The 21,160-nt window shown below is 47.2% G+C and overlaps 1 protein-coding gene across 2 annotated transcripts in view; it reads right to left on the bottom strand.

Annotated features, from left to right (window-relative positions):
- STK38L (serine/threonine kinase 38 like) overlaps window positions 1–21,160 on the bottom strand; it is a 419,201-nt gene that overhangs the window by 157,303 nt on the left and 240,738 nt on the right. For both annotated transcript variants that reach the window (XM_069628096.1, XM_069628095.1), the window contains exon 8: window positions 10,368–10,470. In XM_069628096.1, coding sequence (XP_069484197.1) covers window positions 10,368–10,470 — 103 coding nt within the window. The remainder of the gene's footprint in view (window positions 1–10,367; window positions 10,471–21,160) is intronic.

The raw sequence follows: 21,160 nt of genomic DNA, 5'->3' as shown, positions 1-21,160 counted from the left end.
CGTGGGTGGGGGGACATGATGGAGGACTCCTGGGGCAGCAATTTGGAGGTCGGCAGATGTCTGATACCGGTTGGGCTTCCTTCACTCCGAGTCCTGCACTCTGGTGAGTGGACTCTAGCTCTGGTCATCCTGCTTCTGGAGGGTCCTTCAGAGGCTCCTGGAGCTTCTGGCTGGATTGCAGACGTTGCACTCGACTACGGATTTCTCGACCGCTGGCACTCGGTTCTTGCAGCAGCAAAGAAGTACAGCCAGTCACGGAAGATGATCCAGAGGAGTTAAGTGTCTGGGTTAGTTGGTCCCACTAACCAAAGGGAAGAAGTCGTCCCTTCCGGAGCTACTATTGTCGATCAGAAAAAGGAGTTTCAGCACAGCAGCAGGGCTTCACTGGGCAATTCAAAGGTCCAGGAGGATGCAGCAAGTTACGTTCACGGTTTCATCGTCGCGTGTTTCTCCCAGTGGTCGACTCAGACTCTAGTCCCAAAACCCTTGCCTTTTAAGCAGGTTTCTCCATTCATGCACAGTATAGGCTGTCAATTACAGAGCAGGGGGGGCTGTCCTGAAAAGACAGCCAGCCAATCAGGACTGGTTGCATTCAGGCATTCCTAGAGACAAAGCACAGGGGAGTTTCTGGAACCTCCCTCACATCCTGCCTTTCCAGACACAATGGAGCCAGAAGCGGGCTTCAGGACTGTAGCCCACCAAAGGCAAAATAAAAAAAGGGGCTCAAACCTGGTTTGGCGCGCAGAGTAAAACCCAAGACAGACCTCACAAACAGAAAATGGCGAAAGAAGACCGGGCCATTTTGACAAAATGGGTCACCCAGGGATGCTATACTGCAGCTGAGGATTCAGCTTGCGGTAGAAAAGCACAATGATAGGAAAATAAAACCACTGCCACCAACCATTTAAAGTTGTGAAGGTAACACAAAAATGTTACATGACAATGTAGGATAAGGGGCTACTAGGTACCCCCCACCCCCACACAAGACTCCATATAAAACAGTGTGTGCTGGACCCAAAAGAGAAAAGGTAATTAAAGTCAATTTCAATTCACTATTCTTGGGAATAGTAGTTCCCACAAGAAAAGGTATTTAAACCTTATGAGAAATCTAAAGGATTTCTCTGTGACACTATACTAAAGGTGCTATGTGTCACCATACAAAACAGATGCCTATGGAGTTTGTCAGAATCCAAAAACAGTGGAAACACTTCAAATTAGGTCAAAATACATGAGTGAGAAAAAGGTCTCACTCACTACAGGGTTAAGATTTTTTTTAAAAAAGTCCTAAAGTCCAGCAAAAGAGCTGGGGGTCTCTAATGCGGGAGGAATTAAACACTAAAATGAATACTCTTCCTAACACCCACAAGAATTAATGAGTGGAAAAAAGGCTCCACTCATTCAGGATTGAAAGAAAAAGGTCCAGAAGTCCAGCAAAAGTGCTGGGGGTCTCACTAGGAGAGGTGATGAAGTCCACAAATGAACAATCTCCCTAACATCAGTGATGTAGGCTATAATCTACAGCAGGTGTCCACTCAATGCCACGAATTGAAGATGGATTCTAAAAAAACAAAAAAAAAAAAAAAACAGATTGGTTTAAAAAAAAATCAAAAAGTGAGTCCTCCGTCCTTCCCATTATGGCGATTTTATTTTTGCATGGTTCCAGCTACAAGTCGCAAGAAGGAGATATTGTCACCAAAAAGGAGGAGTTCATTAATTTAGGACTTTACAAATTGAAATGACAACTGGATGTTAGGGAGAATTTTCATTTGTGTGCTAATTTACTCCCACCTTGATATGATATGATATGATATGGTATTTGTAACGCGCCTATACACAAGTGTTTCAAGGCGCGACGAGGCAGGGAGGGAGGGAAACAAGGGGAAGACAGACAAACGATCCTACTAGGCCAGGTGTCATTCAGATCGCGCAAGTGCAGAGGTAAGGGGAAAAGGAGAAAGTGCAGGGGGAGGAGGTGGGGGGGAAAGTGCAGTACAAGGTAAGTAGCGTAATAAAAAATAAATAATAAATGATAAATAAAAAGGGCCAGCTGGTGGCAAGTGCGAGGTAAGTGCAGAGCAAGTGCTGGGAAGTGCTGGGAAGGGGGCTGTAGGGATACAGTGACAGTCCCACAGTGCAGGGGGAGCCAGGGAGGCAGTGCAAGTGGAGAGTGGCTGGGCCCTGGACCGAGGTTGCTGAGAGTGGCCCAGATGCAGGTTTAGTGCAGGATTCAGTGGGGAGTTAAGAAGGTTTAGCAGGGGAGAGGGAGAGAGAAGGCAGAAGCGAAGAGGAAGGTTTTGAGGTGCTTCCGGAACCGGAGATGGTTCTCCTCAAGTTTCAGGGAGGCAGGAAGGCTGTTCCAGAGGGAGGCCCCTGCTGCGGAGAGAGATCTACCCCCAGCTCGTTGCTTAGAGAAGCGGCTGACCATGAGGGAGTTGGAGACGGATGAGCGAAGGGCTCGTGAAGGAAGATATTTAGGAAGAGAGAGTTGAAGGTATTTAGGCCCCAGGCCCCAGAAGGCCTTGTGGACAATGCAGAGGGTTTTGAACTTAATCCTCGCAGCCACTGGGAGCCAGTGAAGAGATTTCAGTCCTAGAGAGATACGGTCCCTGGGCTTGAGGCCAAGGACAAGTCTCGCAGTTCTGTTCTGGATAAGTTGCAGAGGGCGGAGAGTGGAGGCAGGCAGATTAAGATAGAGGCTGTTGCAGTAGTCCAGCCTTGAGAGAACCAGGGCTCGGGAGACAGTGAGCTTCTGGGGGAAGGAGAGGAAGGGAAGAATACCTCTGAGGAGGTGCAGCTGGTAGTGTGACTTCTTAGAGACGTCAGATATATGAGGAGAGAAGGAGAGTGTGGAGTCGAAGATGACCCCGAGGTTTTTAGCCTTGCAGGTAGGGGCCGGAAGAGGGCCAAGGGAGGCCGGCCAGAGAGCTGCAGGGAAGGAGGGAGTGGGTGCGCCGATGAGTAGAATCTCAGTCTTACTGGCGTTAAGGCAGAGGTCATTGGCGGCACACCATTCCTGGATAGCAGACAGACAGAGATGAGGGAAGGAGAGGAGGAGGCCGAGGGTAGCCTGAAAGTGAGCTGGGTATCGTCCGCATAGCACTGGAAGTGGGGGCAGAGAGCGGCGATGCGGTGGGCAAGGAGTGCCAGATACTGGTTGAAAAGCCAGGGAGAGAGGTTGGATCCCTGGGGGACACCACAGGTGGAGAAAAAGATGTCAGAGAGGAAGGAGCCCATTTGGACCTGGGAGGGTCGACCGGAAAGGAAAGAGGTCAGCCATGCCAGAGCCTGACCAGTGATACCCAGGTTATCACGGAGACGGTTGAGCAGGATGGCATGGTTGACAGTGTCAAAGGCAGAGGAGAGATCGAGCAGAATGAGAACACAGGGAGTGTTGGAATCGAGGTTCAGGAGCAGGTCCTCACGGATGTTCAGGAGAGCAGTTTCCGTGCTTCTGGCCGCTCTGAAGCCGGATTGATGGTCATGAAGATTACCAACAGATTCAGCATGGAGGTTAAGCTGGGAGATGGCCAGTTTCTCCAGGAGCTTGCCCAGGAAGGGAGTAATGGAGATTGGGCGATAGTTGGCCGGGCAGGAGGGGTCGGAAGAGGGTTTCTTGAGGAGGGGGTGCACAAGGGAGTGCTTGAGGGGGGATGGGAAGACTCCAGAGGCGAATGAGTGGTTGCAAAAGTCAGCCAGGGCAGGAGCCAGGGAGTCGATGTGGTCCTTGATGGTTTTGGAGGAACAGGGGTGAACCTGTTTAGACGAGGCTTTCATAGATCGGACTTGTCTGGAAACCTCATCAGCAGAAAAAGGTGGAAAAGCAGAGAAGGAGGGCGGAGGGGCGGCTGCAAGAGAGCAAGAGGAAGAGCCGGGAAGAGAGGGAGGGAGGAGAGCGGAGGAGACCGAGGACAGGATGTCCTGAGTTTTTGAGATGAAGTGCGAGGCCAGTGCAGTGCAGAGGGCCTGGGAGGGGACAGGAGAGGTAGAGACTGCAGCAGGGTTGGCCAGCTCCTTGCAGATTTTAAAGAGTTCGGCCGAGTTGTTAGATGCCTCAGAGATGCGGGCTTGGATAAGGGCTCTCTTCTTGGTGAGAACGGAGAGCCGGTATTGCCTTTGGAGCAGGCGGCAGGCCAGTTTGTCAGAGGATGAACATGAAGCACGCCATTTCCTCTCTGCCACCCTGCACTTGCGTTTTAGGGTGACGAGATCCGAGTCATACCAGGAGTTACATTTGGCTTTGGGCTTCAGGCGGATTCTCATGACGGGGGCAAGGATATCGAGAGTATCAGATATAGAGGAATAGAGCATGGAGAGGGCTGTGTCAGGGTGGGAGTCAGCCGAGGGGGGAGGAGGGGGCGAGAAGGTAGCAGCGAAAGCCTCAACTGACACGCGCTTCATGGGTCGGATGACCGAGAAGGTGGGTGGCAGTGAAGAGGGTGGCTTTGCCTGTGGGGTAGGGAGGGAGAGGTGGGAGGATAGGAGAAAGTGATCGCTCCAGGAGAGAGGAGTGGAGAGAGGGAGGGAGAGGGGAAGGTCAGAAGAGATCAGAGCATCAAGAGTGTGCCCTGCAGAGTGAGTAGGCCCAGACGGGAGAATAGAGAGTGAGAGAGAGTTGCAGAGTTCGCGAAAGAGACCAGTGAGGGGACAGGAGGCATCGAGGTGGATGTTGAAGTCACCGAGAAAGAGGAGTTGGGTGGTTGAGGACAGGAGTGAGGAGGAGAGGTCAGCCCACTCAGAGAGGAAGGAGGAAATTTGACCAGGTGGCCGATAGATAGTAGCCACGGTAAGGGAATGGCTAGGAGAGAGAGAGAGTCGGCAGACAAGACATTCAAAAGAGGAGTAGGTCTGCGTAGGAGTGACAGTGGCAGGAATCCACTCAGGGAAGATAAGGGCAACACCACCCCCTGAACGGTTGGGCCTGGGCACGGAGAGGATCTTGTAGCCGTCAGGTAGGAGTGTGTCGAAGCTGGTGGCAGAGCTGGCAGTGAACCAAGTCTCAGTGAGACCGAGGACGTCGAGGTCCAGTTCCTCAAGAAGGCGACAGATATCAGAGGAGTGCTTGATGGCAGAGCGAGAATTTAGAGTGGCAATGTGGAGAAGGTTGCCACCCTTGAAAAACTTCCGGGGAGGGGTACAGATAAGAGGAACGCCCTGCGGAGGTGTTAGAGAAGGAGTTGAAGAGGGAGCAAGAGAAGGGGCAGGGAGGGAGGGGAGAGGCAAGGTAGCCGAGGACAGAGGAGGGGGGACAGCGGGAGCGGAGAGGAAGTTGATGAGGCATGGGAAGCGTCTATCAAAGAGGAGAAGGTTGGCCTGAGGGCCTTGGACCAAGACGGTCCCGTTAGCATAGACATTAATGATGGCCTTAGAGGAGTGGAAAGGGGCCAAGAGGACATCCCAACGGGTGCCACCATTAATGGGAGAGGTGGAGAAAGGAGAGAGCACAGCGACCATGTGAAGGGTCCATAGGTCAGGTGAAGGCACGAAAAAGAGAATGTCAGTGAGAGTTTCCTTGGAGCAGGCGCTCGTGTAGGTGTCAGCGATAGGGAGGCCTGGGTTGGAGACCAGGATGTCCTTTTTAAACTTTTTCCTACCGGATTTAGTGAGGAGAGCAGGATAGTCAATAGAGAAGCAGTTAGAGTAGATAGGCGAGATAGAGAGCACCATGGAGTAGGAGGGGAGGCGGACGACACGAGTATGCAGACAGGAAGTGAGTGGAGGGCACTAGTTTAACACAATGCAGAGCAAACAGTAATGCGTAGGTCAGGGCCACCTAAGTTTGAGAATCCTGCGAGGGGAGAAAAGCACCCTAGTTTAACACAGTTCAGAGCAAACAGTAATGCGTAGGTCAGGGCCACCTAAGTTTGAGAATCCTGCGAGGGGAGAAAAAGCACCCTAGTTTAACACAGTGCAGAGCAAACAGTAATGCGTAGGTCAGGGCCACCTAAGTTTGAGAATCCTGCGAGGGGAGAAAAGCACCCTAGTTTAACACAATGCAGAGCAAAACAGTAATGCGTAGGTCAGGGCCACCTAAGTTTGAGAATCCTGCGAGGGGAGAAAAGCACCCTAGTTTAACACAATGCAGAGCAAAACAGTAATGCGTAGTAGGTCAGGGCCACCTAAGTTTGAGAATCCTGCGAGGGGAGAAAAAACACCCTAGTTTACCAAAAAATTGGGATAGGGGGGCGAGGCATCATGCGGATGAGGTGAGCAAAGGTGAGGAGGGGTGGGCCGGAGAGCGGAGGAGCTGGCGCCTGGCGTCCCCTGCGGACACCTGCAGACACACAGGGAGCCGCACTGTAGGAGTCGCCCTTGGCCTGGGGCCCTTAGCCGCGGGGGCTGCCGGGCAGAGGGCTGCCCAGGAGGGGGAGGTTATAGGCAGAGGGAGAGGAAGGGGGGGGTGTGGGCGGGCAGGGAGGCGGGGAAGACCAGGAAGTGGGAGGGGGGAGCAGGAGCAGGCCAAAACCGCGCTAGGAGCGCGAGGAAAACAATTCAATTCAACTTTCTTTTTTCTTTGTTTTTAAGGCACAGAAAACACAACACTCACGGAGGCCCAGGCAGGGCTTTCCAGGCCTGCTGATCCCCTCAGGCCACCGGCGACCGCTCTCCACGCTCAGCTGGAGAAAAGAAGCGAGCGTGGGGAACGGCCGTCGAGTAGGCCAGAGGGGAGGCAGGAAAACAGCCAATCAGAGGGGGGGGTGGGCGGGCAAGACCAGGAAGTGGGAGGGGGGAGCAGGAGCAGGCCAAACACCGCGCTAGGAGCGCGAGGAAAACAATTCAATTCAACTTTCTTTTTTCTTTGTTTTTAAGGCACAGGGAGACCCCCAGCTCTATTGCTGGACTCGGGACTTTTTAATTTTGACTTACGAGTGAGTGGGATCTTTTTCTAACTCCCTCATGTGTTTTTCCGTGACCAGGACTTTATCTTTTCAGTGTTTTTGGAGTCTGACAAACTCCATAGGCATCTGCTTTTTGTATAGTGACACACAGCACCCTCTTTGCAATGTCACTGACTTACAGTCCAAATACCTTTTCTTGGGTAAACTACTGTTCCAAAGAATAGTAAGGTGAAATTGGTCTTACTTACCGTTTTACTTTGTGGATCCAGCACACGCCATTTTATGTGGAGTGTGTGTGTGTGTGTGTGTGTGTGTGTGTGTGGGGGGGGGGGGTTTACATAGTAGCCCCTTATCTCACTTGCTCATGTAACATTTATTGTTACCCTCACTACTTTAAATGGCTGGTGGCAGTGGTTTACTGTTTACTACCAATGTGCGTTTTTACCGCAGGCTGAACCCTCAGCTGCAGTATGGCACCCATCGGTGACCAGTTTGTCAAAATGGCCCACGTAATCTTTTTTTTGTCATTCTGCTTGCGAGGTCTTTCTTGGATTTTACTCTGTATGTTGAGACAGGTTTGAGCCCTTTGTGTGTTTTGCCTTAGGCGGGCTTCAGCCATGAAGCCCGATCATGGCTGCACTGTGTCTGAAAGGACAGAAAGTGAGGGAGGGTCACGAAACTCCCCCGTCCTTTGTCTCTAGGTCTGCCTGCACAAAACCAGTCTTGATTGGCCGGCTGGCTGTCCGGGTAGGACAGCCACCCTGCTGGGTGAGAGAGAGCCTAGGGCTGTGAATTAATGATAGAGCTTAAAAGACAAGGTTTTTGGGACTACAGGCAGATTCGACCACTGGAAAAAACATCCAAAGAAGAAATCGTGAAGAGAAGCCTGCTACAATCAGCTGGACCTTGAACTGCACAGTGAAGCCCTGCTGCTGTGCGGACCTCCTTATTTTCATCGACAGAGAAGCTCCGGACGTAACAACTTCTCCCCTTGGGCTGGTGGGACCAACTAGCCTGAGTCGAACCCTACTTTGGCGCAAACCCTGACTTGCTGTGCCTCCCCAGTGCTGCAGAAGCCCAATGCCAAGGGTCGAGAGTCCATAACCGAGTACAACATCTGCCGCTGAACGAATCTGGTCGAAAGCTCCAGCAGCCTCCTAAGGGCAATCCAGAAGCAAGAGCTCTCGATCCAGAGTCCCCTCACCAGAGTCCAGGACTGAGGGAGCAAGGAAAGTCCAACCAGAGATATTTGTTCTGCATCAGTGCTATTTGCGAAGCGCTGAAGCTGCAAAGAAGATCCGTAGCTGCCAAAGTCCTTTCCTGAGTACTGCCGCAGGAGCCCGCCAGACGTCCTCCCTCTTGTCCCCACAACTGAGGCTCAGGAACAAGGGTCTGCTTGGTTGTAGCAAGACTGAATTCAGCTGGACCACTTTTTCAAACCAGAGGTACTTTGGGCGCTTGGGGTACTTATCTTGTTGCCTTAAGTCATGCTTTTTCACCTGAGAAGTGCACTAGCTTACCTTTAGTGAGTTGATTTCAACTCCCCTTGCACAAGCTTAACACTTTGTGTTCCTTTAGTGATCATTTTGAACTATCAGACTTTGTGAAAGACTTTATACAAGAAGTACATCAGAACTATAGACTTTGTCAAATTGACTTTGGTTGTCCTGCCTCCTTAAAAGGCACCCTTCTAATCTATTGACTTCGGCATTGCTTGCCCCTTCATAAGTTGTAATTAATTTTTAACACTTTTGCTGCTGAGAAAGGCCTACCTAGATTTCATTAGAGGAATCAAACTGTCTTCCTGTTATAAGAAAGTACGTTCTAACCTTTTTATTTCCCTAACCCTTCCTTCCTGAAACCCAGAGTCTTAAAAGTATACTGGTGTTGAAGATAAATGCAATACTATCCTTGTTATTGAACTCACTTCAGGGTGTAGGAGAAATGTATTAGCATCCCCTAAGAGTATTCACCAACTTTATTGACTTTGTAAAGTGATTCCAAAGTTTGCTTGACTAATACAAATAATTGCCTTTTTAAAGAATGCTTAACTAAAACTAATGTGTAAATAAATATATACTTATAACTGAAACCTTGAGTGTGTTACTTGTATTGACTCATTTCATCTGTACAGCTCTACAGCTCACATTTACCCCTCTTGAGAGAGGCCTGGCTGCGGTTCCATGTGTTAAAATCACCGCAAATATGGCCGTGGACACAACATTGCGGCAAAAAAGGCAGTGGTTTTTCCGCCACAATCCATGTAAACGATGCGGGGGACACCCCCGGACCCATTATACCATTTAAGAGGAGCAGGGGACACCCCTGCTTCCCTTAAATGGTGTAATGCGGTACACCTTTAACGAGTCAAACAACAGCATTTTTTCCGCAATTTTATCACTGCATACCCCTGGCTGCTCAGTCACACTACCAACTTGTGTAGTACAGACCTATACCAAAAGGTGGGTTACCTAATATCAAGCAGATAAGCCTAGTTTAGTCTCACACAGCGTGACTGCACCAATTCTTACCTACCACTGCAGTTCTTTTTTTTATTATACCTTTAAAAAAAAACAGACAAAAACACTAGTTTTATCTCCATTGGCTACTACTTGTATCTGTTCCAAGTTTGCCCCCTGTTACACAAGTTCTTTCATTTGTATCATGGGTTTATATGCTTTTATAATTTCTGCTTTGCTGCTGCACTACACTGAAAGATATTCAATGCACAATAAAAGTTTTATTTTCTTTATTCAAAATATTTACAAAGTGTAACCTCACCCATAGGAAGTGGAGCAAAGTCAGTATAGGATAACGTTAAAAATATGACTGCAACAAAATAAATTCATGTAACCTGTCATCATTATAAATCAAATAAATACATCAAATAATACAAATAAGAAAATGAGGAAATGTGAGTAACACCAGATAAATTAATGAACAAAAAGTAGAACAGGAGTAGAGAACAAAATACGATATAATATATGATATTTATAACGCGCTTAATATCCATGTTTCTAAGCACGGACCCGGGGAATCCAACCTGTGTTGCTCCAAGTCGTCTTGCTTCCAAGGTGAGCACATTGCCCTCGAGCTATCCTCCCGAGATGACATGCCACTTTAGAAATGACTTTTTTAATTTTAAACAGAGGTTTTCAAAGCACGGTGTAAAGGCACGGAATTGGGAATTAAAATAAAGGTACACCAAGAGACAACTCAATACTGAAAGTGTATTCAAGGAAAAGTCGGTGTGGCCTGCTTAGACCAGACAATAACAAGTGTCACCCGACAAGGAAACGTTTGTAACTAGATACAACCAGAATCTGGTTGGTGCATGTAACCAGGGTTTCAGCTATTCGAAGTTTGAGGCAGTGTGAACAGACCATTTACACCGTCCAGTCTAGGTAAATCAATGCAGTGGGCACTATGACACTCATATTTTGCTCTTGAATCATGTATCTGCTAGAACTTAGTGTTAAGATCTCAGCATTGTGATTACAGGGCACGGAAAGAATTACAAACTAAACTTACTGAAGTCACTTGGTGGGTTGTGTGTAGGGTTCCTGTAGAATTCGGTCCGATGGGCTTTCTTTAATCCGGTACACAAGCCGAAATCAGACAATTTGACATGCCCCTATGAAAGATCAATACAAAAACAAAAAGGGAATTAGGGATGAAAGATGTTAAAAAAATATGCACATTCTGAAGAACCTTTGAATGTAATCAGTAAATTGATTGCACAAACAGGACTTCAGATGTTAGGGAATTGCAGAGCAGAGCAAAAAAAAGTGCAAGGACTGAATTAAGTTTCATTTAATTAAAACAACTTTTGCTTTGTCTCAAAAGACCTCTTACTTAACAGCCAACTCCAAAAGTAATTGACCTTTGACTGCTGCTTCTATCGACCCAAGTATTTTATTCTTCTCATTTCACAAAGTATTTTTTCACGCCACATCACAGCGTGTGGTGCTTTGTATCCACCAAATATCTTGGGGGATTTTCTCACCTTGTCTACTTTTGGATGCCTTGTCTTTATATTCAGTCCGGTTTGGGGGAAGGGGACTGGTGCTTTGTTCTTGTGCAGCTTATGCCACTAGTTCCTGGCTTCTACCCATCCCATATCCCATATCTCCACATGCCCTTTTCCCTCATTTGTATGTGAGTAATAGCTTTAGTTGGTTGTTCAGCATTTGCTGCACTTTATGTGCGGTTTTATGCAACTGTGACCCTGTGGGACACTGCACCAGTCTTGTCCTCTTGGCAATAGTTAACCCAACCGTTGGTATAAGCATGTACTACTCAAGTTGGTAGAGTGGCTGAGCAGCCAGGCCTATCTCAAGAGGGGTTAATGTGAGCTGTAAGGTTGTAACAGTTTCACAGTGACAGTTATTCAAATAAACACTTCCTCTCAAGGTTTCTTGACTAAACAGTTTTTTTTGTTAATTTAACAGTCAGTTATATAAGCCTTCTTTAGAAGGGAGCAAAACCATATAACACTTAAATATACTTCAAAACACACTCTTAGTTTCTCTAAATAGGATGATGCCGATTGGGGATGGCACACAGACACTCCCTACACCCTCAGATGACTTAAATAGCTAGGACACTGTGGACATTGATTGATCACTGGTACATTTAGAGCAATACTGAGTATGGCGTAAAAGATTAGATATGGGAGTAAAAACAAAGGTTAACAATTCATTCATAAACCCTCGAATGCAAAGTATATTAACCCTTTCATGGGGGAAAGGCAAAAGCACAAAGTCAGAGGTAAGAAGAGTCCCTCAGGGAGCCAGGACAGCCAATGTTAGTTGAGCAAAGTCTAGGGGAGCTGAAGAGCTTCTTGTAGTTGAGTAAAAAGTCTTACAATGGTTTTAGAAAATGTTTTGTAGAAATAAAAATCACTCAGGGACCACAGGCTGTTTTTAGGCTTGTGAGGGGCAAAGCTGCAAGCAACTCTGCAAGAGGCAACCAAGACGAGTCTCAACTGAGCGCTAGTAAGACTACACGACAAGAGGTAAGCAACCCCTTAGTTTTACAGTACCCTCGGTTTGAAGAACTTAATTCCAGCTGGCCTCTGTTCCAGTTGTATGTCTGCAGATCCTGTGTTCCTGGGCCTCAGTCGTGTGAATAAGAGGGAGGAGGTCTGGAGAGTCCTGTACGACAAATTGAAGGTCAACAGCAGCAATGGTCAAACTTCAGATCAGCGGCACTTTGCAGTTTCAGCTCATTGAGTCTCTCGCAAATGAGGCACTGCGGTTTCTCGGATGCAGAGTTGGACTTTCCTCGCTTCTGGGGTGCAGCACTCTGTTGAGGTGGCTCAGGCTTGGTCAGTCCTGCTTCCTGGGAGTCCTGAGGATCTTCCTGGCGCTCGGGTACGACTTAAAGACACTCACTCGATTCTGGTGTTCCTCTCCCTGGCAATCGGTTCCTGCAGCAGCGGTGGAAGTACAGCCAGCTGTGAGGATTTCTAGATGAGCTCATCTTGAGGTCGATTGGTCCCACCAACCAAAGGGAAGAAGTCGTCCTTTGCAGGGCTTCTCTAGTTGAGGCTGATTCAGAGCTTCAGCACAGCAGCAGGGCTTCACCGGCCAAACCAACGGTCAAGGAGTTGCAGCAGGCATCTCTTCCAAGTTCTTCTATAGATTCCTTTGTTCTATTGGTCGACTCTGCCTTCCAAGCAAAAAGCCTGGCCTTTTATGCAGGTTTCTCCCAATCATTCGTAGCCTAGCTGTCGATCACACAGCAGAGTGGCTGTCCTGCAAGGACAGCCAGCCAGCCAATCACCTTTGGGTGCATTCCTGTAACCAAGGGGATCAAGGACAGGGAGTCTCGGCCACCTCCCTCACTTCCTGCCCCTGCCAGACACACTGGAGCCAAAGGCGGGCTTCAGCAGTTAACCCCTCCAAAGACATAACGAACAAAGGGACCAAACCTGGTTTGGCACGCAGAGTAAATCTCAAGAAGGACCTTTACATGACCGGGGCCATTTTGACAAAATGGGCACCCATGGGCGCTTTACTGAAGCTGCAATTGCAGCCCTCTGTAAAAACACTCAAAGGAAGTAAAGCGTAAACCACTGCCACCAGCCATTAATTGTATAAAGTGTAACATAAAAATGTTACATGAGAAACTAGACAAAGGGGATACTAAGTAACCCCTCCAGCACTTTATTGTAAGATAGCGTGGGATGGGTCTAGAAAGTTACAATGTAAGTAAAGTCAATTTCACTTCACTGCTCTTGGAGACCGTAGTTATCCAAGAGAAGGTATTTAAACCTTGTGGGAAATCTGAAAGACTTCCCTGTGTCACTGCACTGAAGGTGCTGTGCGACACATTGTGAAAAGACTATGCCTATGGAGTTTGGCAGACTCCAAAGTCACAAGACAACACAGAGTTTAGATTAAAGAAAAATGCATGAGAGTGGGGAAAAAAGGTCCCACTCTCTCCAGGTTAGAAATTAGAAGTCCTAAAATCCAGCAAAAAGTGCTGGAGGTCTCTACGGTAGAAGGGAATTAGCATCTTTCTGAGAATTCTCCCTAACATGAGGTCCAAGATGTAAAGCATAACTAAACATATCTCTGCCTAGTGGTCGCAGGAGATTAAGATTGTCTTCAGTAAAGAGTTGTCACTGCAGCTACAGATGAAGGCAGCTGGGGACAGCTGGTTAATGAGACTGGCTCCATGGACAGCTGTCTATATCACAAGTACAACAATATATTTTTTGGAGTGAATGTGGTTTGACCCAAAACTTCCTTGCCTCAAAAGGCACATTTCTTTCATAGGTATACTCCTGATTTATGAGGCCTTGCAAGAACACACCGCTAGAACGCCTGCTTGTGATGGTTGTGTTTCGTGAAATGACCGTGCAGATGAACAAATCTCTTGTCACCCTCTTGATCTGAATAGTCATCAGGTTTGAGGGGTCCCCAAAGGGTCCTTTATATGTGCCTGTTAGGACAGTTTTTCAGTCCAACTAAGGGCTTAGTAAAACCATTCAACTGAGGCAGTACAAGCCTCCACTCTTAGTATAAGGCTGTACCACCTCATTTCGTGGTAGCGTAGACGGAGCAGCCAGGCTGATCTTAGGAGGGAGAGAGGGCTGTAGAATCGGTACAAGTGAAATTGTCATACAAATGATCCAAAGAAACACCGAAATAGTATGTATGTAAAAGTAAAGGATTTATTTAAATACAAGTAGGCCCAGATAAATCTAGGGGTAAGTAAGCGCTAAAACATATGAAATCACAGTATAAAAACAATACTATACTTGAAAGTACACCGACCCAAGAATAGACCTTATTTGAAGTACCTAACAGTAGTTCTAGGGAAGCCAAAACCTTTTCATACACATTCAGTATAAAGTACCTAACAGTAGTTTTTGGGGAGTAAAACAAATGGTTACTTTTTACAATTACATTCAGTAATGCAAGGGCAGTAGACCCTTCCAGTTGTATAATGATTCCAAGTACAACTCACTTAATCATCAACTGGGCAATATACTTGGTGAATAGTGAAACACTTATTCTAGGTGCAGTAAAAACCTAGAACTACTTTTGTGATAACACAGTTCTACTAGGTGAGTAAAACCTAAGGATGTAATATACAATTACAGGTGCTTTTGAAATCATGGAACCCCAGATAGAGATAAGCAGTAACTCTTAACTTATTTTTGGATGGCACACAGCTAACACAAGGTTAAGCAAAACCCACATACTTTTTTAACCTCACAACGAAGGGGGAAAGTAAAACCCAATGTTACACTTTTTCTGAATGACTCAAAGTTATTCTTGGTAGGCAACAACCTAATACAGACTTATTAAGGACAGGCTAGCAGCAAGCCAGGGGAAACAACACCCAGTTGGGGGACACTTATACAATTATCCTTAAAGGACTAATCTGGTGAAACCAGCAATTTACTTTTGGGAAGAGGCACAACCTAATCACAGGAGAGTAAAATACCTTCACATCTACATTCTATTAGACTGGCAAAACAGTTGCTGAAGAAGAAAAGATGTTGACCATACTTTTAAGAATAGTGCATCTCAGTAAGAACTTTTGTAACGGTTCACTCTTAGAATTACAGTTACCAACCAACTCTTTACAAGTAAGTAACTTTTAAAACACTTATTTTCTTGTCTAGGCAGAAGTCCCAATCCCTTGAAAGTATTTCCCTTATTCTTGGAGCATGAGTGTTCTCAGTGGCAGAAGGGGGGTTACTAGGACTAGTGACCAACAGGCAGTGTCAGAATAGGTTCTTTAGTAGCAAATGTCACAGTTCCTTAGGAAAACTGGCCAAATAGGTGAGTACTTCACTTGAGAGTTAGGAGAGGGTCCAGGGGCTTCACAGAAGACACCCTAACAGGATTCTAGTAGTGGGACTGGGTGTACTGGATGAGAGGCCTCCCCATCACAGAAAACAACCCACAGGTACACAGAAATCCTAACAGGCTTACGGTAAGTACATACCCAAGCCAACACAGTACCTCAGCATTGAAGATTTTGCAGCAGGAGAACTGCAGGGTCTGCAGCCAAATACCCGGTCAATGGGTTCCTTGTCGTGGTGACTGAAATCAAGACCTCAGAAGGGACTTTGCAGCAGGGATCGATGAAGAAGGCTCTAGGCAAGGTTTCCCTCGCGGCTGAATGCGGTTCTGCTGATTTGGCGCCTTTTCAAGGAGCACTGAGGACAGAAAATCTTTTCAATCAGTTGAATTCTCGTAATTTTAAAGGGCCAGCACTCTGGTGAGGGGACTTTCTGGACTCAATTTGTGTCTCTGGAGATCCACCAGGATGCCCACGAAGTTGCATCGAGATCACGGAAGACCGTGCACCGCACAATGGCACAAGGTCCCAGGGTATTGGGGTACTGCAACAATGTAAGGTCGCAGCAGCACGTGCGATGGCTCAAAATGCAAGTCTTCTTGAGTCTAGTGGGTCTCACCAGGCTCTGGGTCTGGGCCGTCGTTTTCGGAGGCCCCAGGTCGATTGGAAGGAAGGGCTACAGCAGGCTCTCCGGTTGCTGGAAATCGTGTCAGCTGCTTTTCCTTCATCTTCCTCTTCGGTTTCGGTTCCAGTGGTCGACATCTCTTCAGCTTCCAGGTTCACAGTATTCATCAGGAATTCCAGCATAACCTCTGCATTCTCTCCCCACATTTTTTACAAGAAGGGGCAGTCTGGTTGTCCAATCAGGACAGCCAGCCCCCCCCCCCCCTGGGATTTGTCCCCATTCAAGCAATGCGTAAGACAAATGGCTGGGAAGTTTTGGACTCTGCCCTCACTTCCTGCTCCCACACACAGACTGGAGCCTGGGCGGCGAGTCTAAGCGACTCCTGCCGAAGACAAAAATCACACAAAGGAATTTCCCGCCCTGGATGTCAGGGGAAGGAAGAAACCACAAGAAACACTAAAATGGCGAAAAAAGAAGACATGGGCCATTTTGGTAAAAACGGACACCCTTGGGTCCCTTTACTGCAGCTGTGAACACAGCCCGCGGTAAAGGTGCACCAAATGAACACAAGGTATCACTGCCACCAGCCATTGAAGGTAAGCTTGTCACTAACGGAATTGTTACAGTTTTAATATGAAAGGGGATACAATGCATCTCCCCAGCACTCCACATAAGGTGGGGTGTGTTGGTTTCACTTAACAAAATGTAAAAGGGATCCAAAATCCTTTCTATCCTTGGGAACTGTAGTTCACTTAAGGTTAGCACAAGAAAGTTAAAAGGGGAGCCCCTAGGGAAACCCAGCAATAACAGGCACTTATTCCAATAAGTTGTTAAAGAGGATAACTTTAAAAAGACACTATGGAATCTTAAAAATGACACCCATAAGAAGAGCTAAAGATTATGTGAGTGTGGAAAAAGGTTCCCACTCACCGAGGTATTAAGGAAAAATATCCCACCAAAAAAGCAAAAAGTTCTGGAGTTCACCCAGGTCAGGAAGATTTACCAGTTCTGTGCAAATCTTACCCAACAGTGCCACCTGAGGTTTTTGGTCTTTAGGTGCTGGTTGATGCTCAGTAATTGAGTCTTCGAGGAACAGATAGCTCAGAGGGTGCTGGTTGGCCCTGTGGTTGAGGAAGGATCTCTCGAAACAGGTTCTTAAAGTATTCATTCGTGGGGGCAGAATGCATCAGTGACCAACATTTTGCAAAAAAAGGTGTCATGAGTTTGAGGAATAATTTTGGTTTAGAAACAGACCTGGTTGAGGAATCCAGAGGTTGGCTTCTAAGATGGTCTGCCCAAATATGGATCCATGTAGCAGTGTGGCACTGATGTTTGAGGCAAAGAGTGTGGGAGCAATGACAACAGTACCAGAGCCGACCACTCTACCCTCAGAGCAAAAGCGTCTCTAACCAGAAAAAAAAGTGACATGTTAATCTGGGATATGTTTCTGATGCAGTCACTGACAATATTAAGTAAGCTCAGGCACCTTGCCTGGAGCTGTCATTTTGGGTGATAGAAATGTAGACTGCGTCACAGCAGGCTTGGGTTTTTTTGGGTAAAATTGGCATTTTACTTGAAATCTTGCAGGGAGACGTTTTGGGTGCTTTAAAGAAAGTCTGAAAGTCAAGATAGACTTTGTATTCCCAAGACAGAGTGTTTTTTTTTTTAAGCATATCCTGGCTGTACTGATAAACTGCTTAGCCCTACTAAAGTGAACCTTGGAGGAGCTCTAATCTTGGGCTTCAGTTTTGCCTGTGCTTTTCTAGCCCTGAATGGGGAGCCTTGGAAATCTTTGTCGGTTTTGCCTTTAAGAGGGGGATCTTGAGCCTGGTCTGCATTTGATTTAGGTCTGAAGTATGAGGATTTGTTATCTCTATAGCGCTGTAGCCAAAGCACTGTACAGAGAACATTTACATACAATTATCATCAATCTGAACTAGGTACTCATTTATCAACCTCACAATGATGTAAGAGTGAGTTGGCCTTCCAGGGATTCGAACCTGCAGATCACACCAGCAGCGCAAGATCGAGTGCTTAACCGGCTGAGCTATTTTAATGGAGAAGGTTCCAACCTAGAATACCGGGCCCTCGGATAAGCCAATGGCTTCGAGCTGCCTGCAGTGATCGGTTTAGTTCCCCTACGGGACGAAACCAATAAGGGCCAGCACACAAACGATGCCTCCCGGGATCAGAAATTTCAAAAAGGGAATTCCTAAACTCGGATGCTGTGAAAGGAAAGTTGCTTGCCAGTGTTTGAGGCTTCTCCTGGATGAAAATCTCAAGGTCTGAAGGTGTCAGATGTCGAAAGACCTCATCTCAGCACTGCAAATGTAGACGGAGCATGAGTTGATAGAAGCAGGTACCCCAGAGTGATCCGGTCCCAAGCATTCAAGACACAGTGAATGGTACTCTGATGCAGCGTACTGACGCTCACACGAAGAACAGATTACAAACCCCTTTTATCCTAGCTGTAAGGATGAGGCTTAAAAGCAGGGGTTGCTTTAACAAGGTGGTTGTTTATTCACCATCAGAAATGTTTAAAACAGGAGTTCCTTGCCAGAATTTAAGACTTAAGGCAGTCTTTCAAAACACCTCAACCTTCTTCCTGTGGTTCCGTCGGTAGGGATGCACTGGCTGTCTCTGGGGGTTAATCTTTCATACGCCCCGAGTGTCTCCAGCGTGGCTCTCTTCCACTGTTCGGCTGTTCTGCAATAGAAAAGCACACTGTCCCTCATTAGTTCCTGCCAATCAGCATTTACTTTACCAGCTTCTCTATATCTAGCTCCCCAAGCCCCGTCCCTTCCTCCCTGACCGAGGCTTGCTATGTTGCCTTCCCAAACGACTACAGAGCACCACACAGAGCCGGGGCTTCCAGGACGCATAGTGGATCTGAATCCCCGGGGCCAGCTCGGTAAGTGGGTGTGATTAACGTTGTGTTCAGAACATGCATGTACGGGGCAACCATAGCAGCGGGACCGCCACCCATATCTTCCGGCTCAGTGTGAATGTTTACCGGCTGTCCGTTTTCCCCTTTCTCCCGCCTCCTGCTAAGTGAAGTCAGGTGCTGGAGACCCGATTTCCCCAATCTCCCCTTGCCCAGCTGGGTCACAGGCGAGTGTTCATTACCAACCCGCCGAGTGTGCCTTCCTCATTCACTGGAAAATGCAGTCCAGACCTGGCACAGAAGAGGTTCCTTGTGGTGTTCTGTCTGCAAACGCCACTTGGTACCCCTCACGTGGATCGTCGCCTGCACAGCCACCCACAAGCGGCATTCCCTTTACCATAATTTTCAGGTCCATATCCGTTGCTCTGACACCCGTCCAAGGTAGCTTCTGACAGCTGTCGGCCGATACGGGCCACGCAGACACACAAGCATAGATGGTGGGAAAGAAAAACACTGCAAAGCCAGGACGAGAGGAGAAAAGAACTAGCAGGAAATAATCTGCTGGTTCCGCATGTGTCTGATTCAGACTGCATTGAGAAAAGGAATGGCAGACGAGGTCATGGGCGGACCATGGTGAGGCAGGGTCAAGGTAGTCAATGCACAAAATTAGTGTACCAACTAAAAAGGACAAAACATTTTTGGTGCTATAAAAAAACGCTTCAGAAGGTATGGCGGAAGTGGACAGGACAGGAGTATTAAGGTTTTCTCCAAGCAGAGATGAGGTGGGGATCACTCCTGTTCAAGCTATTGAGGTCAAGCCATTAAGAGGATGTTAGGACAGTTTTTCTGAAGTCCAACTAAGGGCTTAGTAAAACCATTCAACTGACGCTTTACAAGACTCCACTCTTAGTATAAGACTATACCACCCGAGTTCAGGGTAGCCTAGACAGAGCAGCCAGGCTTATCTTAGGAGGGAGCGACGGCTGCAAAATCAGTACAAAGAAATGGTGTACCTATTATTAGGCAAGATGGGTGCACTAAAACAACCCTGATCATATGAACCCAACCTTTGGTATACGTCTGTACTACACAGATTGGTAGTGCGATTGAGCCGCAAAGCTTAACTAAAGAGGGGTCAATGTGAGCTGTAGGGGAGTTACACAGATTCACAGTGACAAGTATTTAAATAACCTCTCACACACAAGGTTTCTTGATCAAATAATTATTCATTTATTTAACAGTCAGTTTGAATAAGCCTTCTGCAGAAGGGGGCAATATAATAGTAACACAAATACACTTCAAAATACATCCTCTTAATATTTCTAAATCAGTAAATACCCTTTTGGGATGGCACACAGATACTTCCTACACCCTCAGGTGACTTTAGTAATTAGTATACTGTGGACATGAATATATTGCTGTTAGCATTTAGAATCAGACTTACGAGTTTGTCAAAGAAAAAGGTTATTAAAACAGAAAAGAAGATCTCACAAATAGTCTGAAAGCAGGCAAGTACATTTGTACACCCCCCCCAATGCAAATAGTTAACCCCTTCCTGGGAGGAAGGCCAAACGCAATGTCGGAGGGAAGAAGAGTCATACAGGGAGCCAGGCTAGGCCAAAGTCAATTGGGCAAAAGTCTAGGTGAACTGCAGCACTTCTTAAAGGTAGGTAAAAGTCTTGCACAATGTTTAGAAGTCTTTGTAGAAAAAAAGAAATCATAGTAGGACCACAAAGCTGTTTAGGCTTGTGAAGTAAAGAAGCTATTAGCAACTCTACAGAACAACCAAGACAGGTCTCAGCAGAGAACAAGAGAGGTTACACAACAAGAGGCAAGTTCTTAGACTGTACAGTACCTTTGGTTAGAAGAAAAATGGCTTTGGCTGGCTTAGGTTCCTGTGCAGCTCTGCAGATCCCGTGTTCCTGGGCCTCAGTCATGGGGACAAGAGGGAGGACGTCTGGAGAACTCCAGCACTGCAATGGGACGGTTGGCAACAGAAAAGGACCAACTTTTCAGTGGCACTTCGCGGTTTCAGCTCCTCGCGTCTAAGCAAATAGCACCACTGCAGACTCTTGGCTGTTGAGATGGGCTTTCCTGGCATCTGGGGGTCCAGCACTCTTGAGGTGGCTCAGGCTCGATTAGCCCTGCTTCCTGGGAGTCCGGACGATCTTCCTGGAGCTCTTTGGCAACTTAAAAGCAACGCACACGGTCTGGTATTCCTCTCCCTGGCTATTCGGTTCCAGCAGCAACTGCAGTGGAAGTTCAACCAGCTCAGATAGGATGTCCAGGTAGCTTACTTTGGAGTTGATTGGTCCCACCAACTCAAGGGGAGAAGTCGTTCTTACAGGGCTCCCCCAGTCGAAACCAATTTGGAGTTTCAGCACAGCAGCAGGGGTTCACCAGACAAACCAATGGTCCAGGAGTTGCAGCAGGCGTCTCTTCCAAGTTCTTATTTGGATTCCTTAGTCAAGTGGTCGACTCTGCCTTCCA

Source organism: Ambystoma mexicanum, chromosome 12 (genome assembly GCF_040938575.1).
Source record: "Ambystoma mexicanum isolate Mex_15411 chromosome 12, UKY_AmexF1_1, whole genome shotgun sequence".
Classification (NCBI taxonomy): Eukaryota; Metazoa; Chordata; class Amphibia; order Caudata; family Ambystomatidae; genus Ambystoma; species Ambystoma mexicanum.
This window is presented reverse-complemented; position numbering and strand designations above follow the sequence as displayed.